The sequence below is a fragment of the Rhea pennata genome, chromosome 32 (assembly GCF_028389875.1).
Source record: "Rhea pennata isolate bPtePen1 chromosome 32, bPtePen1.pri, whole genome shotgun sequence".
Lineage (NCBI taxonomy): Eukaryota > Metazoa > Chordata > Aves > Rheiformes > Rheidae > Rhea > Rhea pennata.
This window is the reverse complement of record NC_084694.1, coordinates 189,995-207,718: the sequence shown is the minus strand read 5'-3', so window position 1 is coordinate 207,718 and position 17,724 is coordinate 189,995. Positions and strand designations below refer to the sequence as shown.

The window sequence follows — 17,724 nt, the reverse complement described above, 5'->3', positions numbered from 1 at the left end:
GGCACCCCGCGGCACCAGGAACGGCACCGAGCAGGACTTCGCTGCCTCCCCAGCTCTGCAACGGCTCTGCCACTAGCACAGGCTGAGGGCCCCGGCGACGCAGCCCCATGCTCCGGGGAGCTGCGCTCTCTGGAGCGGCTGGCAGGGCTGCAGCCTCCGCAAGGGCAGGGCTGGGGACAAGAATCCTCTGGGAAGCTGGGCGTTGCCTCTGGGATGCGGTTTCCAGCCTGCAAGGAGGCTGTGAAGGGCGTTGGAAGAAGCCTGTCCTGTTTGGGGGTTCCTGGCAGTGGCTGGTGGGGCTCGGGAGGAGGTCTGGAGGTGAGAGGAGGGCAGGAGCGCCTAGGTAAGATGCAGCCCTTCCTGGCTGGGAGCCTCGCTGGGAACAGGAGGGCTCTCACTGAAGTGCTGCAGGACCTTGTGACTTCTCCTGCACCAGCTGGAGGAGGCTGGTCGCATCCTGCTCATGTTGGGGCACAGGGGGGTTCAGGGCAGCCAAGCAGTCAGCAGGTCCCAGCCAGGAGGGAAGGAGAATGTGCCTAGATCTGCAGCCTAGAGCAGCCAAGAGCAGCTCTGAGCCCAGACGATCTGGGAGACGTCCTCTTCTCCAAATGTATGTGACTCGGAGCAAGCCTCCCCAGCCCTTCTCCTTGGACACTAACGGCATTCCTGTGTGCTGGGATTCACCCCACACTGAGGAGCTAAGCAAGACCTGGAGCTCTACAGCCTTTTCCTGATCATCCCAGGTACCGCACCTGCTCTCGCTGGTCCCCCCCAGCCTGGCATTGCTGTGGGTTTGTGCTGGGGAGGGCAGTCAGCTCCCTGTGCCGGAGCTCTGGCATGACACCCACCAACAGCAGAGGGTGCTGAGAGACCTCGGCGCTCTGCAAGGACCGAAGCAGACAGCAGGGCTGACCCAGGCGTAGTGGCCCTAATGTCCACTAAGGCACAGTGTTGGCTGCACGGAAAGAGCCAGTGGGGGAAAGGAGGGATGCTGCCCCCTCACCATGGGGCTGGGGTGGGCGGTGCAACGCAAAACACTGGGGTGCTCTGGTCAGCCCCCTGTCCTCTCCAGTGAGACTTGTGCCTGGAGCCTTCCTGGGCCCAGCTGTGGCAGCGGGGAATTGCCTCCAGGCTGGAACAAGCCCGTTATTATTCAAACAAGGTGCAGTTCTGGGGCTCTCATCTTCTCCTTTTTTTCTAGCCCTGACCAATCGCTTCTGTGAGCTCCTGTTGCAGCTCTGTGATGAAGGGGTTTGCGTACCAAGATCCCCTGCAGTGCAGCTGGAGATGGAGCTTTCTGCTAGCCAGGATGCCCCCCATAGCTGCTCGACCTGGCACAGTGTGGCTGTTCCTTGCCACTATGTTTCGTGCCTATTCTCCACACATAAAAGCTCAACGTGGTGCAGGTGAAGGACAGCAGGTCCCTGATATGGGAGCCAAGCAGCGCAGGACTGAGCCCAGATCATCTTGGCCCAGATGCAGATGCCCTATTCTGTGAACAACACTCTTCCTTTATGTGGACAGCCCAGCTTCTCTTAGCTGATGAAACTGGTAATCTTTCTCAAGATGCACGTGCTGCTTCCTGTTCACTGCTGTATAAAACCCCAGTGCTGGCTCAGCCCATCCTTCCCCGCACACCAGGACTGTTGGCAGGGTGGACGCAGCCTGCGAGGACTTGCTGTGCCAGGTGAGCATCTGCTAAATCAGCCGCACGAGTTTCTGGCAGGATTCCTCTTGCTGATGGACTGTGTTGCGTTGTCCCTCCCCCCCCCCCCCCTTTTTTTTGTGAGAGATACTCTCCCTTCAATTTTTAGAGATATCTTCATAAGTGGAGCGGGGATTTCTTTAGCATCTGCTTGCATGTGTTCTTGTGTGCTGTGAGGATGGTCCTGATCACCACTAGATGAACTCTGACCTTAGGTGAGGTCTGTCCACCTGACTGTGAGAGACACCAGCCTTAACAGCACCCCTTTTCCCCTTGCCTCCAGCTCCTAGGCTCAGTCTTGGCCAGTTGGGATCTACTCTCTTGTGCCACTTGTTTTCCAGATAGGGGAAAAGGCTGTCATAGCAATCCTCAGCACTTACTATCTTGTCCATTACATACTATCAGTGTCCATTACTGTGCAGAGTGGCATGCCTTCTTCTTTTGAAAACTAGGCTGGTGTAACTGATTGCAACCAACAGGAAAACCTTGCAGAAATGTTGCCCAAGCCTGTGTGGACAGAAGGGTCCTCAGTGCCTTCCACTGCAGTGGTGTCTTTTTGCTGCAGCCTGAGGTGAGGGCATTAAGTGAGGTTGCTGTAGCCCCTCTTTAACTGCAGACTGACATGTGGATGCACTTTAAGCCTAGGGCTGGTCTCTGCCCTTCCTCCTTGCCATGCATGCACAGGCATCGCTCAGCAGGCAATAGGACAATCCTAGATCTTCCCCATGCTGGCCTCTCCTGCTGCTTCAAGTTCTGTTTTCTGCTGCACTGTGGACATTTAGGGTGATGCTTTGGGCAGTGAGAAGTTCCACCTGTCTCTGGGCAGAACTGCATCCAGTTCTTTCCTGCCCTCTCCTTTTGGTACATTGCAGCTTGGCTCTGGGTCCCCAAGGATCTGGCACACCCATCTTCTCCCTCTCTAGCACTTTGCACTTATGACTCCCAGTGCAAGGGAAGCCTTGTGTGTTTGCAGAGCTATTTTTCTTCCTTTTGAAGCAGAGTGCTCTGTGGTCACAGCACTAAGTGTCTTCTGCCTACAGAGAAAAGTGATAATTCTTCTCATTCCCTCTCCTGACAGAGGGATGCTTGAGTGGCTTTACCCCATCTCCAGCTCATAGGAGGCAGCAGCAGAGGCCCAGGGTTGGGTGGTGCAGACTGCACTTTCTTCACTGTGATCTGGTTCGCCACTCCCCTTACAAAGTGTGGTGTTAGCCTTCCTGTGCCTGTGCTTGGAACGAGAATGAGAGCAAATTCCCAGTGCCAGCGTGCTCAGCAGGACACAACAGCACCTGAAAAAGCTGCCCTGGCAGAGTAGCAGCTCCCCAGAGCTTCCCCATCTGAGTTCTTCAAAATGCAATGAAGAACAAATCAAGAAAGCTAGGGAAGTTGGTATTTCCTTGGTGATCAAGGAGGGAAATAATGACACAAGAACAAGTGCTTTTTCTATCCCGTTTCCCAGGGAGGAGCAAGAGCTGCAGGAGGACAGAAACCCCAGCCTTTCAGGGCTCTCATGACACACACACTTGTTGTGGAGCTCCTAGCCCCAGCGCAAGTCTGTGGCAAAACATCACATGGGCCAGTGTAGATTATTCTCTGTCACAGCATCATTCTGCAAAAGAAGAGAGCTGCTTGTTTAACGCCTGTGCTGTTCTGATTAGGACAGCAGCTTGGCCCTGCCAGCACTGAGGATGTCACGATGCTGCTACTCTCTGTCCCAGGGTACTTGGTGTGTCCAGTCTCCATGCTGAGGGTGCTGGATATCCTACTTGGGGTGGAAATGTTCATTTGGATGGAGAAAGAGATGATGATTTCTAACTGAGTTTGATTTCCAGGTTGGGAGCTGTCGGAGAATGGATTTCTCAATGTACAATTATACCTCCAATTATTCTGGCCTTGATGACTATTCTATATATGACCTTGATGACTACGAAATCCCTCACAGCTACCGGGCAATTCTGGTGCTGTATGCCATCATCTTCCTCCTGGGTGTGCTGGGCAATGGAGCTGTCATCTGGGTGACTGGCTTTGAGATGAGGCGCACAGTGAATGGTGTCTGGTTCCTCAACCTCTCCGTGGCCGACCTGCTCTGCTGCCTGGCCCTGCCCTTCCTGGCCCTGCCGCTGGCCCGCGACCACCACTGGCCGCTGGGCCACTTTGCCTGCAAGCTGCTGCCCTCCCTCACCATCCTGAACATGTTTGCCAGCGTGCTGCTGCTGATGGCCATCAGCGGGGACCGCTGCGCCCTGGTGACGCGGCCAGTGTGGTGCCAGAACCACCGGACACCGGGGCTGGCGCGGGCAGTCTGTGCTGCTGCCTGGGGCCTGGCAGCGCTCCTCACCATTCCATCCTTCGTCTTTCGGACAACGCGCTCTGATGTCTTCTCTGATAAGAAGACTTGCGTGCTGGATTATGCATTGGTTGGGCATCACCAGCGCCTCACTGAGCTCTTCACGGCTGTCTTCCGTTTCCTCTGTGGCTTCTTGGTGCCCTTTGTGGTGATCACGGTTTGCTACAGCCTGCTGCTGGCCCGTGTCCACAGCAAGGGCTTTGCCCGCTCTCAGAAAGCCATTAAGCTTATCCTTGTAGTGATAGTCAGCTTCTTTGTGTGTTGGCTGCCTTACCACATCGTGGGGCTGATCCTGGCCTCTACCCTTCCACACACGAGCTTGTTCAAGGGTGCCTTGGAAGCAGACCCCATTGTCGCCGGCATAGCCTACATCAACAGCTGCCTCAACCCCATCATCTACGTCATCATGGGCCAGGATTTCAAGGACAAGTTCCAGCGCTCCTGGAGAGCTGTGCTGCGCAGCGTGCTGAGTGAGGATTCCCCCAGCACCATGGGAGACAGCAGGATGAAGACCAAGTCCACAGTGGATGACCAGAGCGTCAGCACCAACGTGTGACTTCGCATGGCTCCTGTTGAGATGTCTCCAGGGTACTAGCTGGGAACAGCTCCAGGGGAGTGCTGCCTCCTGCCCTCCCGAACCCATTTCATTTGGGGGTGTAACCCTCTCCTGGGGGTCTGGGTGGCCACTAAGAGAGAAGATGCATCTTTCACCCTCCTTCCCTGCTGGGAACCGGCTACTTTGCTTGAGTGTTGGGGAAGCTGGAGAGTTAAAGCAGCTCACGTGCCATCAAATTTTGTGCATCCAAATACCCAGATCCTCTCTGCCTAGGGGCCCCTTCATGGCTTTCTCTGTGGCTGCAACCCACCCAGTGGTAAAAAGACTCATTAGAGTGGTTCTTTTTCTTGCAGGCAGCTGTCCCATTTCTCCTCCAGGCCAAGCTTTGACCCCGTCTCCTGTCTCCAGGTCGCAGTACTGTGCCCTGTGCCAGGTCCCCTCTCGGCCCCATAAGGGCTGTGCTGCCTGGCAAACCCTGAGCCCCCCTTCCCTGCAAGCAGGCCAGGGCTTACAGTCAGGGAGGTCAGAGATGAACTCCATGTGGTGAACTTTCCTTGAGCCATCCAGCGCTCCCGAGCCTTTGGAGTCAGCCCTCCCACAGACTTAGGTCCTCCCTGGTACGCAGGGGCTTGGCGTGTCTCCTTCCCATCCCATTGGAAGGGGCCTGCTGGCTCAGCCCTGCTTTGTTACTGTAGATGTGTCCAACTTTGCAAATAAATATTGAATCTGCTGTGGCTGACGACTGCCCCATTCCCACTGCAGCCCTGCATGGCTGGGAGGGGGGGGTAATGTGGACCTCTCGTTCGTAGGCAGCTCCTCCAGCATCCAGGGTCTTCTTTCTTTGGCCTGATGCTGCAGGGTGAAGCAGCCAGGAATGAGTCAGTGTGTGGATGTGTGTGGTGCCTGTGGGTGGGGAGAGACACGGTACACGGGGCTGCGCCTGCCCAATCTGTGAAAACAGCTCTGTTTGGGCAAAGACTCTCCACACTGGCAGAGCTGTCCACTGTGCACAGTGACCTCCCTGGGAACTGGCAGGGGAGCTCACTCCTTCCTCACCGGTGATTTCCACGGATCGTGAGCTCAGGCTGCTGCAAAAGGGACCTTGGTGACAGGTAAGTTTGCCATTCAGCATCTTAAAAACAAACAAACAAACCAACCACACTAGATGTCTCCAAGGGTAAATGCAAGGCACTCCCTGCCCTGGATGGCTCCTGCTCCCCCTCGGAGAGCTGCAAGCAGCCCTGGGACGACGCCAGAGCAGTTCTTGTGCACATGTGGCTTTCATACCCAGTCACCAATGTGTACAAGCCTGGTAAGGGCTGGGGAAGGAGGGGTTGTTCCATGATTGCCAGCACACATGAGTTCATCACTGTGGGCATGTTGCAAGCAGAAGTTTAGCAATATCCTGAAATAAGGGTTTCCTCTGGGTTATGGTTGCTGCAGCACATGAAGCAGAACCCTTCCTCGATTGCTCTGCCTGCTGGCTGGGCAAAGAGCCTTCCTGCCACAACGGGCCTATCTGGTTCTGCCTCAGACCAGGTCCTGAGACCAGATTCATCCTGGCACTGTGGCGACTGGATGGAAGTCCAGGATGGGTGGGACAGCCCCTAAGATCTGCACCTGTGCAGTGACAGAGAGCATTGAGCAAGGATTGCTCCCTTAGTTCTCCTTTTCAGATGTTTATTTTGAGGCTAATCTCCAGGGCTAGGGCAAAGCAGGGAGAGTTTTTTCTGCTGTCAAAGTGGATTTTAGTTCGTTTGCGACACAATAAACACCGCAGTTTCCCCCAGTCCCAGAAAGAAGTTGCAGCGGCTGGCAAAAGCTGGCTTGTGGTCAACTCCTGGGGTGTGGAAAGAGCAGAGGTTTCACAACCTCCGGCTGGTGTCTGGCTGTTCGGGGGGCTACAGGTTAGGCTACAGCTGTACAGCAGCCAGCTGGGGCAACCCCCCTCTGTGCACCCCTCCCCGCCCCAGTGCAGGAGGGAATCGAAGCCAGCAGGGAGAGGAGGACGTGTCCGCTGTGGCAGGCTGTCTTCTTGCTGAGCGCCATGGGCCTTAGTGGGGCTGGAGGGACCCTCTTGCCTCCTGGTGCCTACGGAAAAACAAAATATCTGGCCCATTCTCAGGAACGGCCAGAGCTGGGAAGCCCCATCGTGGGTTATGTTGCTCAACATCTCCATCAGCGACCTGGAGAATGGATCCCTCGGCAAGTCTGGAGATGGTGCCAAAGTGGGTGGTGATCCGGAGAGCTGCTGGTCTCCCATCAGGCTGTGGAATGGGGCTGATGGGACCCTCGTGGGATCAGCAGAGGCGCTTGCCAAGCCCTGCGTTTGGGGTGAAGCAATGCCTTGCAGCAGGACAGGCAGAAAGTGCTGCTGCCGTGAGGGTGCAAGAAGCGCTCCCGGCGTCACAGCGCCTTGGCCTCGTGGGCCCCAACGGAGACCCCGGGGGTCGTGGGCTGAAACTCGCAGTGCTCCCTTTCTCTTTGCGCCAAGACAAGTGTTGCTGCTTCAGACAGTTCTTAGTGCTTGCTCGGATTTTTTCATGAGGCTGGGAGAGTGGATGCCTTCAGCCCTGCCTTCCTCTTCCTCTGGAGGAAGGAAGCAGGCACGGGTCTCCTGCAAAGGCGGCCGCCCCATGGGCGCTGGGACTCCCTCCCTGGGGCTGAAACGCGGTAGGACGAGCTGCAGCGGTAGTGTGGAAGAGGGGGAGAGGTGGTAGAGTGAGCAGAGGTCTCCAGCTCCCCCAGGGGCCCCATCTCCAGCTGCGTCGGCGTGGGTCGGCTTCGTCGATCGTCCTCCCTGGGGAAGAGCTTCCTGCTCGGAGGAGGCCACTGGATCTCGCCCGCTTTTGTCTTGCAGGGCTGGCAGGATGACGGAGCCGTGGGAGCACAGCGACGACTATGACGACTTGGACCTCAACTTCACGGCGCCCGACTTCGAGGGTGCCCAGGCGGTGCAGCCCGCGCTGGCGCCCAGCTACGGGGCGGCGCTGGTGCTGTACGCCCTCGCCTTCCTCCTGGGCGTGCCGGGCAACATCGCCGTGGCCTGGGTGGCCGCCGGCGAGCCGTGGCGCCGGCTGAGCGGCCTCTGCTTCCTGCACCTGGCCCTGGCCGACCTGCTCTGCTGCCTGGCCCTGCCCTTCCTTGCCCTGCCGCTGGCCCGCGACCACCACTGGCCGCTGGGCCGCTTCGCCTGCAAGCTGCTGCCCTCCCTCACCGTCCTGAACATGTTTGCCAGCGTGCTGCTGCTGACGGCCCTCAGCGCGCACCGCTGCGCCCTGGTGACGCGGCCCGACTGGTGCCTGCAGCGCCGGGCGCCGGGGCTGGCGCGGGGGGTCTGCGCGGGCGCCTGGGGCCTGGCGGCGCTGCTCACCGTCCCCTCCTTCGTCTTCCGCACCACGCGCCGCGACGCCTTCTCCCACAAGGAGACCTGTGTGCTGGACTACGGGGCGGCCGGGCGCCGCGCCGAGCTGCTGGCTGCCGCCCTGCGCCTGCTCTGCGGCTTCCTGCTGCCGGCGGCCGCCATGGCGGCCTGCTGCGGGCTGCTGCTGGCCCGGCTGCGCGGCACCGGCCGCCGGCCGCCCCGGCCCACGGCCGCGGCGCTGGCCATGGCGGGCTGCTTCGTGGGCTGCTGGCTGCCCTACCATGCGGTGCTGCTGGCACTGGCGGCCCACCGGCCCGGCACGGCGGCCTACGCCCGCGCCCAGGCCGCCCAGCCCCTGGCCGTGGCCCTGGCCTACCTCAACAGCGCCGCCGACCCGCTGCTCTATGCGCTGGTGGGGCCGGGGCTGCGCCGGGCCGCTGGCCCCCCGGCCTCCCCGCCGGCCTCCACCGCTGTCACCGAGGCCCCGCTGTAGCGGGGCGGGCGCCGGGCCCCAATAAAGCGCTGCCAGGAGCCGCCGTGTCGTCGCCCGTGGGGCAGAGGGGATGGCGGGGGGCAGCCATGGCCCGGCAGCGGGGATGGCGGAGCACGGCTGCTTGCAGTGGGGCAGGGTGGGGATGGCGGGGCACAGCCACCCTCTGTGGGGCTGTCCGCAGTGGGGCGGGGTGGGGATGGTGGGACACGGCCACCCTCTGTGGGGCACGGCTGCCCCCAGAGGGGCACAGTGGGGATGGTGGGGCACGGCTACCCTCCGTGGGGCACGGCGGTTCACAGAGGGGCACGGTGGGGATGGTGGGGCACGGCCACCCTCCGTGGGGCACGGCGGTTCACAGAGGGGCACGGTGGGGATGGTGGGGCACGGCCACCCTCCGTGGGGCACGGCGGTTCACAGAGGGGCACGGTGGGGATGGTGGGGCACGGCCACCCTCCGTGGGGCACGGCGGTTCACAGAGGGGCACGGTGGGGCACAGCTGGACACTGCTGGGCTCGGCCGCCTCTAGCAGCGCCAGGGAAGAGCGCTCAGCCCGGCTGCGCCCGCCAGTGCCGGGTCCGGGGGCGGTGCCGGGTCTGTGGGCGGTACCGGGTTCGGGGCGGTGCCAGGTCCGGGGGCGGTGCCGGGTCCGTGGGCGGTGCCGGGTCAGGGGGCGGTGCCAGGTTCGGGGCGGTGCGGGTCCGGGGGCGGTGCCCGGTTCGGGGGCGGTGCCGGGTCAGGGGGCGGTGCCGGGTCCGGGCCATGCCGGGTTCGGGGCTGTGCCAGGTTCGGGGCAGTGCCGGGTTCGGGGGCGGTGCCGGGCCCGTGGGCGGTGCCGGGTCCGGGGGCGGTGCCGGGTTCGGGGGCGGTGCCGGGCCCGTGGGCGGTGCCGGGCCCGTGGGCGGTGCCGGGTTCGGGGGCGGTTCCGGTTCCGGGGGCGGTGCCGGTTCCGGGGGCGGTGCCGGGTTCGGGGGCGGTGCCGGGTTCGGGGCGGTGCCGGGTTCGGGGCGGTGCCGGGTCCGGGGGCGGTGCCTGGTCCGGGGGCGGTGCCGGGCCCGTGGGCGGTGCCGGGTTCGGGGGCGGTGCCTGGTCCGGGGGCGGTGCCGGGCCCGTGGGCGGTGCCGGGTTCGGGGCGGTGCCGGGCCGAGCCGGGCGGTTCCCGGCGCCCCCTGGCGGCGGCTCCGGGGTGACGCCTCGCGGCGCCGCGGCCTGTGCGCGGGAGCCGGGCCGCGCCGGGCCAGGCCGCGCCGGGCGGTGAGTGCGGGCCGGGGCGGCCCCGGGAACGGGGCCGGGCGCGGGGCTGGGGCGAGGAAACCGGTGGCCCCGGCGTGGCCGAGGCCGCGGCGAGCAGGGCCCGAGGTGCGCGGGCCGGCGCGGGCCGGACCCGGGTGCGCAGGGCCCCGGCGAGCGGGACGGCCCGGGGGTTGGGGACGGGGTGTGGGGGGCCCCGGGACGCAGGGGGGCCCCGGGACCCCGGGGGAGGTCCCAGGGTGTAGGGCTCCCGCGGTGCAGGGGGGGTCCCGGGAGGTGCAGGGGGTCCCCGGCGTGCAGGGGGTTCCCGGGGTGTGGGGGGTCCCGGGGTGCAGGGGGGCCCCGGGACCCCGGGGGCGGTCCCAGGGTGCAGGGGGGGTCCCCGGGGGTGCAGGGGGTCCCCGGGGTGCGGGGGGTTCCCTGCATGTGCGGGGGGGTCCCTGGGGTGCGGAGGTGGTCGTGGGGTTCGGAGGGTCCTGGGGGTCCCAGCTGGGGGCAGCAGGAGGCTCCCGAGGCTGCGGTAGGGGGGTCTCTGGGGCAGAGGGGTGGCCCGGGGTGTGGTGGGAGCCCCCTGCTCCCTGACACTCTCCCCTGCCCACAGGACCCCCAGCTCGGGCCGGGGGCCGCTCCGGCTCAGCCGTGCCTGCACAGGCGCTGGGACGCCGGCCCTGCGGCGCCCGGCTCCCTTCTGCCCGTCCGAGGGGCCGGCGGCTCCCTGGGCACCGCGTGGAGGCAAGGAGATGCCGTCGGAGAAGGAGAGCAGGTCCAGGAGGCCGGGGCGGGAGCCCTCGCCGGCCCAGTGGGACTGGGACTGCCCCGTTACACGGCGCCGGCTGGAGGAGCTGTATTTCCGCGAGCAGGATTACATCCGGGCAGGCTCCGAGGAGAGCCGCAACTTCTGGGCCTTCTTCGAGCGGCTCCGGCGCTTCCAGAGCCGGAGGAACGAGCATGAGCGCGAGCCAGCCGCAAGCCGTTGCCCGGCAGAGCCGCCCGCTGCCTCCCGGCTCCTCGACCTGCCCCGACAGTATGACGCCCGCTACCGCATCAACCTGTCGGTGCTGAGTGCCGACGTGGAGGGGCTGGTGCGAGGCCGGCGGCCGGACCCTGGCCTGCCCCGGGAGCAGCTGTCTGAGTTTCGCATGGCCTTGCTGCACTACCTGGACTTCACCCAGAAGCAGAGCTTTGCCAAGCTGGCCAAGCTGCACCGGGAGCGGGCAGCGCTGCCCATTGCGCAGTACCGAGACCGGCTCCTACGAGCGGTGGCCCAGAACCAGGTGGTGGTGGTGGCTGGTGACACGGGGTGCGGAAAATCCACGCAGGTGCCCCAGTTCTTGCTGGCGGCTGGTTATAGCCACGTTGCCTGCACCCAGCCACGCCGCATCGCCTGCATCTCGCTGGCCAAGCGTGTGGGCTTTGAGAGCCTCCACCAATATGGGGACCAGGTGAGCTCTAGCGTGGGGAAGGCAGCATAGCTGGGGCCGTGCGCATGGGCAGGTCACCACGCTTGGCTGAGTGGGGTGAGGGTAGCTGGCAGGATGGCAAAAGCCATTCGTTGTCCACTGCAGGCTTTTTCTCATTGTGCTCCTCCTCTTCCCACTCCAGGTGGGCTATCAGATCCGCTTTGAGAGCACCCGCTCTCCTGCTACCAAGATCGTGTTCCTGACAGAGGGGCTGCTGTTGCGGCAGGTGCAGCGGGAGCCAACGCTGCCAGGGTACCATGTGCTGATCGCAGACGAAGTTCACGAGCGGCACCTGCACAGCGACTTCCTCTTGGGGGTCCTGAGGCGACTGCTCCCCTCTCGGCCAGACCTTAAGCTGGTGCTCATGTCTGCTACCATCAACATCCGCCTCTTCTCAGGATATTTTGGTGGCGCTCCTGTGCTGCAAGTGCCAGGAAGGATCTTCCCCATCACAGTGAGGGCTGAGGGGAGGGAACGGGAGGAGAGGAGAGGAGCGGAGCTGTGCTGTGCTGTGCTGTGCTGTGCTGTCTGGGCTGTATCTCTGGTCACAGGGCAGGAGAGAACCCTAGGTCCCCAGACTCCTCAGGGCAGCTCCCTCTCAGGTCTGCTCAGTGCAATGCTGTGTTTGCTTCTGCAGGTTATCTACCAACCTATCCCCAAGGAGGAGGCAGCAACGAGTGGGAAATCAGAGCGCCTGGATCCCCGCCCATACCTGCGGGTACTGCAAGCCATCGACCACAAGTACCCGCCAGAGGAGCGTGGGGACCTGCTGGTGTTCCTGAGCGGGGTGGCCGAGATCGGAGCGGTGCTGGAGGCAGCGCAGACGTACGCCACGCACACCCAGCGCTGGATCGTGCTGCCCCTGCACAGTACCCTCTCTGTGGCCGAGCAGGACAAGGTGGGTACGGACCTCTGCCCCTGAGTTTGGGTGGATGCTGCCAGTCCGGCATCACAGAGCAAAAGTCCTGGTCCTGGTCCTGGCAGCACCTTGACTGCAGGTGCTGGAAGTGGGTGCAGCCAGTGAGTGGCAACCTATATTTACCTGACTCCCTATGCTCCTCTTTAGGCAGCCACTGCTGTGAAAGACAGCTCTGCTGTGGCCCTTGCAGTCCTGGGTGCAGTGTGGGAACGTGTTGAGGTACCAGCGTAGGACTGCCCTTTCCCCTCCCTTAGGTGTTTGATGTGCCTCCTCCTGGTGTCCGGAAGTGCATCCTCTCCACCAACATCGCAGAGACCTCCGTGACAATTGATGGCGTGCGCTTCGTACTGGATTCTGGTGAAGCCTCCAGTGCCCCTCTCTGTTGGATGGGAAGTTGTGTAGTTTCTTGTGCCCTGTGCTGAGCTTCTACCTCTGTCCTGCCCCTCCAGGGAAGGTGAAGGAAATGAGCTATGACCCTCAGGGCAAGCTGCAGCGGCTGCAGGAGTTCTGGATCAGCCGAGCTAGTGCTGAGCAGCGGAAAGGGCGTGCTGGCAGGACAGGCCCTGGTGTCTGCTACCGGCTCTATGCTGAGTCTGACTACGATGCCTTTTCACCCTACCCTGTTCCAGAGATTCAACGGGTGGCACTTGATGCCCTAGTGCTTCAGGTAAGGGCAGTTCCCTCTGACCTGGTTGGGGTTCTTATGTCTGCTGGGTGGGGGTCTGGGGAGATGCTGTAGGAGACCTTGTCTCTGAGATAAGCCTGACCAGCTAAGTATGAAAAGAACCTGCAACTTGAGTGTTGGGACATGATGTGGCCCTTGCGGCTACAGCCCAGACCTCTGCCTCCTGGGACGGGAGGTGAAGTAAATTCATGCCTCTGCTTTGCATTAGCCCCTGATTGAGCCCTTGCGAAGCCCCTGGCTCTGAGATCAGGGCTCAGGTCAGTGTGGCACAAGCCGCTGGGCTCTGTTTCCATTTGTGCTGGACAGACCAGTGAGAGCAAGGGATGTCACACTAAATACAGTTCTCTCCAAGTTAAAGAGCATGGGGCTGGGTGACCCCCGGACTTTCCCCTTCCTGGAGCCCCCTCCGTTGTCCAGCTTGGAGACCGCCGTGCGGTATCTGAAGGACCAGGGAGCTCTGGATGAGGCTGAGGAGCTGACGCCTATTGGGAACCTGCTGGCCCAGCTGCCAGTGGATGTGGTGGTTGGTGAGTGATCCTGGCTCTCCAGAGCAGATGGGGTGGTGCCAGCAAGGGCACTGCGGAGCAGTGTGTGGAGCAGAGCGAGTGGTCCCCTGCCCTCACTGCCTCCCCTGCCCTCGCTGCACAGGCAAGATGCTGGTCCTCGGTGCGCTGTTTGGCCTGACCGAGCCCACGCTGACTGTGGCAGCTGCTCTGAGTGTGCAGTCCCCATTCCTGCGTCCTGCCCACACCAACCCCGACTGTGCCACAGCCCGGCGGCCCCTCGAGAGCCCCCACGGCGACCCCCTGACACTGCTGAATGCCTTCAATGAGTGGGTCCAGGTAAGACTCCCGCTTGCCTGAGGGGGAGGCAAGAGACACCTTGGGGAGGAAATTGCTCTGCTTTGGGATAGGTGTGTTTGAATCCATAGAGGAGTTTGCTGGAGTGAGGGTGGGGGCTGAACTGGCGGCAGGGAGTGGCAGGAGGGACAGCTTGTCCCTGCTGGGGCCTGAACTGTGCTATCGTGAGCAGGTGAAATCTGAGCGGAGCGGCCGTTCCCGGAAATGGTGCCGGCGGCGAGGCCTGGAGGAGCATCGGCTTTACGAGGCTGCCAACCTGCGGCGCCAGTTTCAGGTGGGGCAGGGCTAGGCCTGGGAGTTCGTGTCCAGTCTGGGGAGGGACGAGGGGACGTTTCCCAGAAGGGCTGGTGTGGAGAGGAGTTGAATTTGCCCTGAGTGTGCAAGGAGCACTGTGTGTCCCAAACCTGCCCACCTCCAGACCATGGGGGCTCAGCGACCTTCTCCCTTCACTGGCCCTTCCTGCCTCCCTTCAGGAGCTGCTCCGAGACCACCAGCTGCTGGAGGTAGCATCCAGCCAGCCCACTGACAGCTACAGCCGACAAAGCCGGCACCGAGAGCGCCAGGAGCTGCATCGGCTGTGGCGGAGCCACACGGAGACAGAAGGTCGGAAACGCAAAGTGCTGAAGCTACAGGACGGAATGGCTGGCTCCTCCAGTGAGGAGGAGGAAGGTGGTGCCCATGGGCGTGGGGAGCACAGCATTGATATTCAGGTGACCTGCTCTGTTTTTGGCCTCACATCTCCCGTGGGAGGCAGTTGGTGCCCAGACAGCTGGATTCCAAGCATGAGTGATCTTTTCTGTTTGTGCAGGATGTCAAATTCAAGCTTCGGCACAATGTGGATGAACTCCAGGCTGTATCTAGCTCTGTCCTGTCATCCTCGCAGCTTGCTCTGCTCAAGCTGGTGCTGTGCAGGGGCCTTTACCCCCAGCTGGCCGTGCCTGACCAGCTCAACAGCAGCCGCAAGGACTCTGATCAGGTGGGTGTCCTCACCCTGTCCCCATCCACAATGCTCTGTACCTCCTGGGGAAACAGTGTATGAGACATCATCAGATCTTGCAGGCTGTTCTCTCTACAGGGGCTGCACACTCTCCTCTGATGCTGATTCTGCTCTTGTTGCAGATTTTCCACACCAAGAACAAGCAGGGTGTTGTGCTTCACCCAACCTGTGTCTTTGCTACAAGTCCAGAGCTGCTGCAGGCCAAGGAGGGTTCGGAGCGCGGGGGGACTCAAGGTGGGAGAACAAAAGCTGCTTGTCTCCTCTGCATATCACATCCCTGGGGATGGCTGTTGGGCAGACCCAGAGCACTGAGTACCCTGTTTTCAAGCAGCAAACCTTGAGCCCTGAGCAGCAGCTCTGTTCTGTCCCAGCTTCTGGGCCAGTGCTGCTTTATCCATGCCAACTGTTGGACGAAAGCACCTCAGGCTGTCGGGTTTGAATTATCCAGGCAGATCCAGGTCTTTGGGGATAGGGAGAAGTGGAGGGTCCAGTGTCTTATATTACTTTGCAGATTCCAAGGATGGCCTGAGCCGGCACCATCAGCTCCTTGCCTTTGTCTCACTGCTGGAGACCAACAAGCCCTACCTGGTGAACTGCGTACGGGTGCCAGCCCTACACGTGGGTGCTCAGCGCCTCGCTTGCCTCCACTTTCTCCCTGTGTTCTCCCTCAGCTTTTTCCTCCCCGGGTTGACTGTGGCTTGCTCCTCCAGGCTCTCCTGCTCTTCTCCCGTTCCCTGGACACAAGTGCAGACTGTGCGCGGCTGGTGGCAGACGGCTGGCTGGAGCTCACTATCCCTGACGCGGAGGCTGCCCTGCGTCTGCTCTCTGCAGCCCTGCAGCTTCGTGCCGCATGGGAAAAGCTCCTCAACCAGCAGCTGGAAGGCCGGGGCGGGGAGCCTGGGTGCCAGCCGAGCTCCCGGGATGTATCCACGCTGACCCGAGGGCTTCTGGAGTTCCTGCAGATAGAGGTGACATGGCTGGGATGGGGGTGGCTGGGCCGCAGGAGCGTGCAAGCCGTGAGGACAGCGTGCCTGGGATGGTTTGATGTTGCCATCTCAGTGCATTGCTGTTGAGTTTAAGGCTGCATAGGGAGACTGAGAGAGCTGACTTGAACCCTACAAATCACCGTGTGCTCCTGCAGGTGCTGTATAGCCTGCGCCAGCTGACCGGGCTGGAGAAACAGGCCCTCTACATCGGGCCCCAGACCGTGGCTGCTGCCCCCAGGCTCCCGGGACTCTTCCAGGACACTGAGATGAAACCTGATGAGGTGAAAGGCGGCCACAGGGTGACAGACTATCTCACGTACAACTGCCTAGCTGTGAGTACAGCCTTCTTCCCCGAGGCCATGGTTGGCAGCCCCCAGGGTCGTGTGTTCCATCGCCCTGCCCTCGTCTCCCACAGACCGACACGGACCTCTACAGCAACTGCCTGCGGAGCTTCTGGACTTGCCCACACTGTGACCTCCACATGCCCTTCACCCCCCTGGAGCGAATGTGCCACGAGAGCACGTGCCGGCCCCCGGAGGGTGAGTCCCCAGCTGCTGTGGCCGTGACAAGGGGTGAGGTGGGAGAACTGGCCTGGCTTCCCTTTGTGTTCCCTGGGTGAACCTGGGCAGTCCCATCTCTGCTCTGTGGGTGGCAAAGGACAGAGCAGTTGGGAGCCCCACTGAGCTTGTGCCAGTTTCCAGCCATGCTCTGTGTCCTTGGGACCCATGAGGCATTACTGAAGAGCAGTAAATGAATGTTTGGGGGCAATTTGGGCTTGACTTTGTTCAGATTACCCTGGAGCACACTGCTGGGCTGGAAGCTGCCTTGTGCCTCCTGCAGCAGAGCCAGGGCTCTTCCTGCTCTGTGTATAATGCTGTTTTCTCCTGCAGACCATCTGGAAGAAGAGTCTGGAAGCTCATCCAAAACTACAGCCCTGCACAGACCGTACCACTGTGATGTTTGCCAGCAGGATTTCATGTTCACTCCTACGGAGATCCTCCGGCACAAGAAGCAGCACCAGTGACCCAGGGCTCTGTGCAGGGGTCTGCGCTCCCAAAGAGTGGGGCCTCGTGGTGAATGTGTGCCTTGATGTCCTTCCCGGCCCTGCAAGGAAGACGACGGGTTCTGCTGGTGTAGACAGTGTGTGAGCTGGGTGCTGGGATGCCTGGATTCCCCTGTCTCTGGGAAGGAGCAGAGACCATCCCTGCCGAGCACCTGGCTGGTGGTCCTACTGCAAGATCGCAGATGGGCCAGGGCACAGGTTGAAGACCCCCTGCCCCGTCACAGTGCTGCTATCTCCATTGCTCACAGGCGAGTTTGTGAATGTCTGGTTGGATCCCCAAAGGAACGTCGTATTTCAGGAGCAGTCTAGAAGCTCCTGCAACTCATCAGTGGAGTTGACAGCAATCCTTTTTGGGGAGTGATCCTGGTTTGTTCTTTATTTTTATTTTATTTTATTTGTAAGTTGTAAATAAATATCCTTTTGGTGAAGCTCAGTGCTGTATTGCTGTATTGAAGTGCTGCAGAAGGCTGGGGCGGGTTCACTTCCGTGCCAGGGGCCTGCCTGCCAGGTGCCCTTCTCAGGACTGCAGCCCTTGGATGTGGCTGGAGCCAAGGATCCGTCCTGGCTTGGGCTGGGGGCTGCAGCAAGAGTGGTGCCTGCATGCAAAGGCTGCAGAAGGGGTATTGGGGCTGTCTTGTGCCTGTGATGCTGCACAGCCCGGCATGGCCAGCACGTGGCGCTCAAATACCAGGTTTTTGGCGTGTCAGGCCTTTGCAGGCAATGCCCTGTCTCATTCCACGCCAGTCCAGCGGCAGCCGGCCCCGGGGGAGGACTCGTCTGCGCCTTCAGTGGTGCGCACGTCCTGCATCCCGTGGGCGTCACTTGGGCACCCTGCTGCCCCACTCCCGTGCGGGACAGCCTGCACGCCGCCCCGTGCCCCATTTGTCCTGCTTGGGCGTTGTGCAGGGTCGACCCGAGCAGCTCCGGCCCGAGTCCCTGCCGGGCTGGGGCCGGAGGCGGCTGGAGGCTGCGTGGCCGTTCCCAGCTGCTGCTCGTGGCCTTGCTGTGCGGTCTGAAATCCCCCTAATCAGGGACTCTTGC

The 17,724-nt window shown here is 61.8% G+C and overlaps 3 protein-coding genes across 5 annotated transcripts; all 3 read left to right on the top strand.

Moving 5' to 3' along the window:
* The first annotated feature begins 1,313 nt into the window (after positions 1-1,313).
* LOC134152700 (C5a anaphylatoxin chemotactic receptor 1-like) lies at positions 1,314-5,306 on the top strand. The gene is made up of 2 exons (XM_062598280.1): positions 1,314-1,687; positions 3,538-5,306. The coding sequence occupies exon 2, from the start codon at positions 3,556-3,558 to the stop codon at positions 4,606-4,608; it is 1,053 nt and encodes a 350-aa protein (XP_062454264.1). The 5' UTR covers positions 1,314-1,687; positions 3,538-3,555; the 3' UTR covers positions 4,609-5,306.
* Positions 5,307-7,248: 1,942 nt separating this feature from the next.
* Positions 7,249-8,465, top strand: LOC134152629 (C5a anaphylatoxin chemotactic receptor 1-like). Its single transcript, XM_062598180.1, has 2 exons — positions 7,249-7,281; positions 7,469-8,465. The coding sequence occupies exon 2, from the start codon at positions 7,479-7,481 to the stop codon at positions 8,463-8,465; it is 987 nt and encodes a 328-aa protein (XP_062454164.1). The 5' UTR covers positions 7,249-7,281; positions 7,469-7,478.
* A 1,880-nt stretch (positions 8,466-10,345) lies between these two features.
* Positions 10,346-17,111, top strand: DHX34 (DExH-box helicase 34). Of its 3 annotated transcripts, none has more exons than XR_009961054.1 (16): positions 10,346-11,155; positions 11,316-12,071; positions 12,347-12,449; positions 12,542-12,759; positions 13,130-13,304; positions 13,426-13,619; positions 13,810-13,911; positions 14,111-14,347; positions 14,446-14,613; positions 14,757-14,868; positions 15,146-15,252; positions 15,345-15,602; positions 15,776-15,952; positions 16,036-16,159; positions 16,511-16,764; positions 16,932-17,111. XR_009961054.1 is itself a non-coding variant. In XM_062598284.1 (16 exons), exons 1-16 carry the CDS (start codon positions 10,454-10,456, stop codon positions 16,642-16,644), a joined length of 3,384 nt encoding a protein of 1,127 aa, XP_062454268.1. In that variant the 5' UTR covers positions 10,346-10,453; the 3' UTR covers positions 16,645-17,111. The 3 variants fall into 3 exon arrangements, 2 of the variants coding, with proteins under 2 accessions (XP_062454268.1, XP_062454267.1); XM_062598284.1 differs by having other exon boundaries at positions 11,316-11,627; positions 11,811-12,071; positions 16,511-17,111; XM_062598283.1 differs by having other exon boundaries at positions 16,511-17,111.
* Positions 17,112-17,724: the final 613 nt, after the last annotated feature.

Excerpts from the sequence above, each read along its gene's own strand:
- LOC134152700 (XM_062598280.1), top strand. The coding sequence starts at position 3,556 with ATGGATTTCTCAATGTACAATTATACCTCCAATTATTCTGGCCTTGAT.
- LOC134152629 (XM_062598180.1), top strand. The coding sequence starts at position 7,479 with ATGACGGAGCCGTGGGAGCACAGCGACGACTATGACGACTTGGACCTC.
- DHX34 (XM_062598283.1), top strand. The coding sequence starts at position 10,454 with ATGCCGTCGGAGAAGGAGAGCAGGTCCAGGAGGCCGGGGCGGGAGCCC. Across the intron at positions 13,912-14,110 it reads ACCTGCGGCGCCAGTTTCAG|GAGCTGCTCCGAGACCACCA; the intron begins GTGGGGCAGGGC and ends GCCTCCCTTCAG. Across the intron at positions 14,614-14,756 it reads GCCGCAAGGACTCTGATCAG|ATTTTCCACACCAAGAACAA; the intron begins GTGGGTGTCCTC and ends CTCTTGTTGCAG.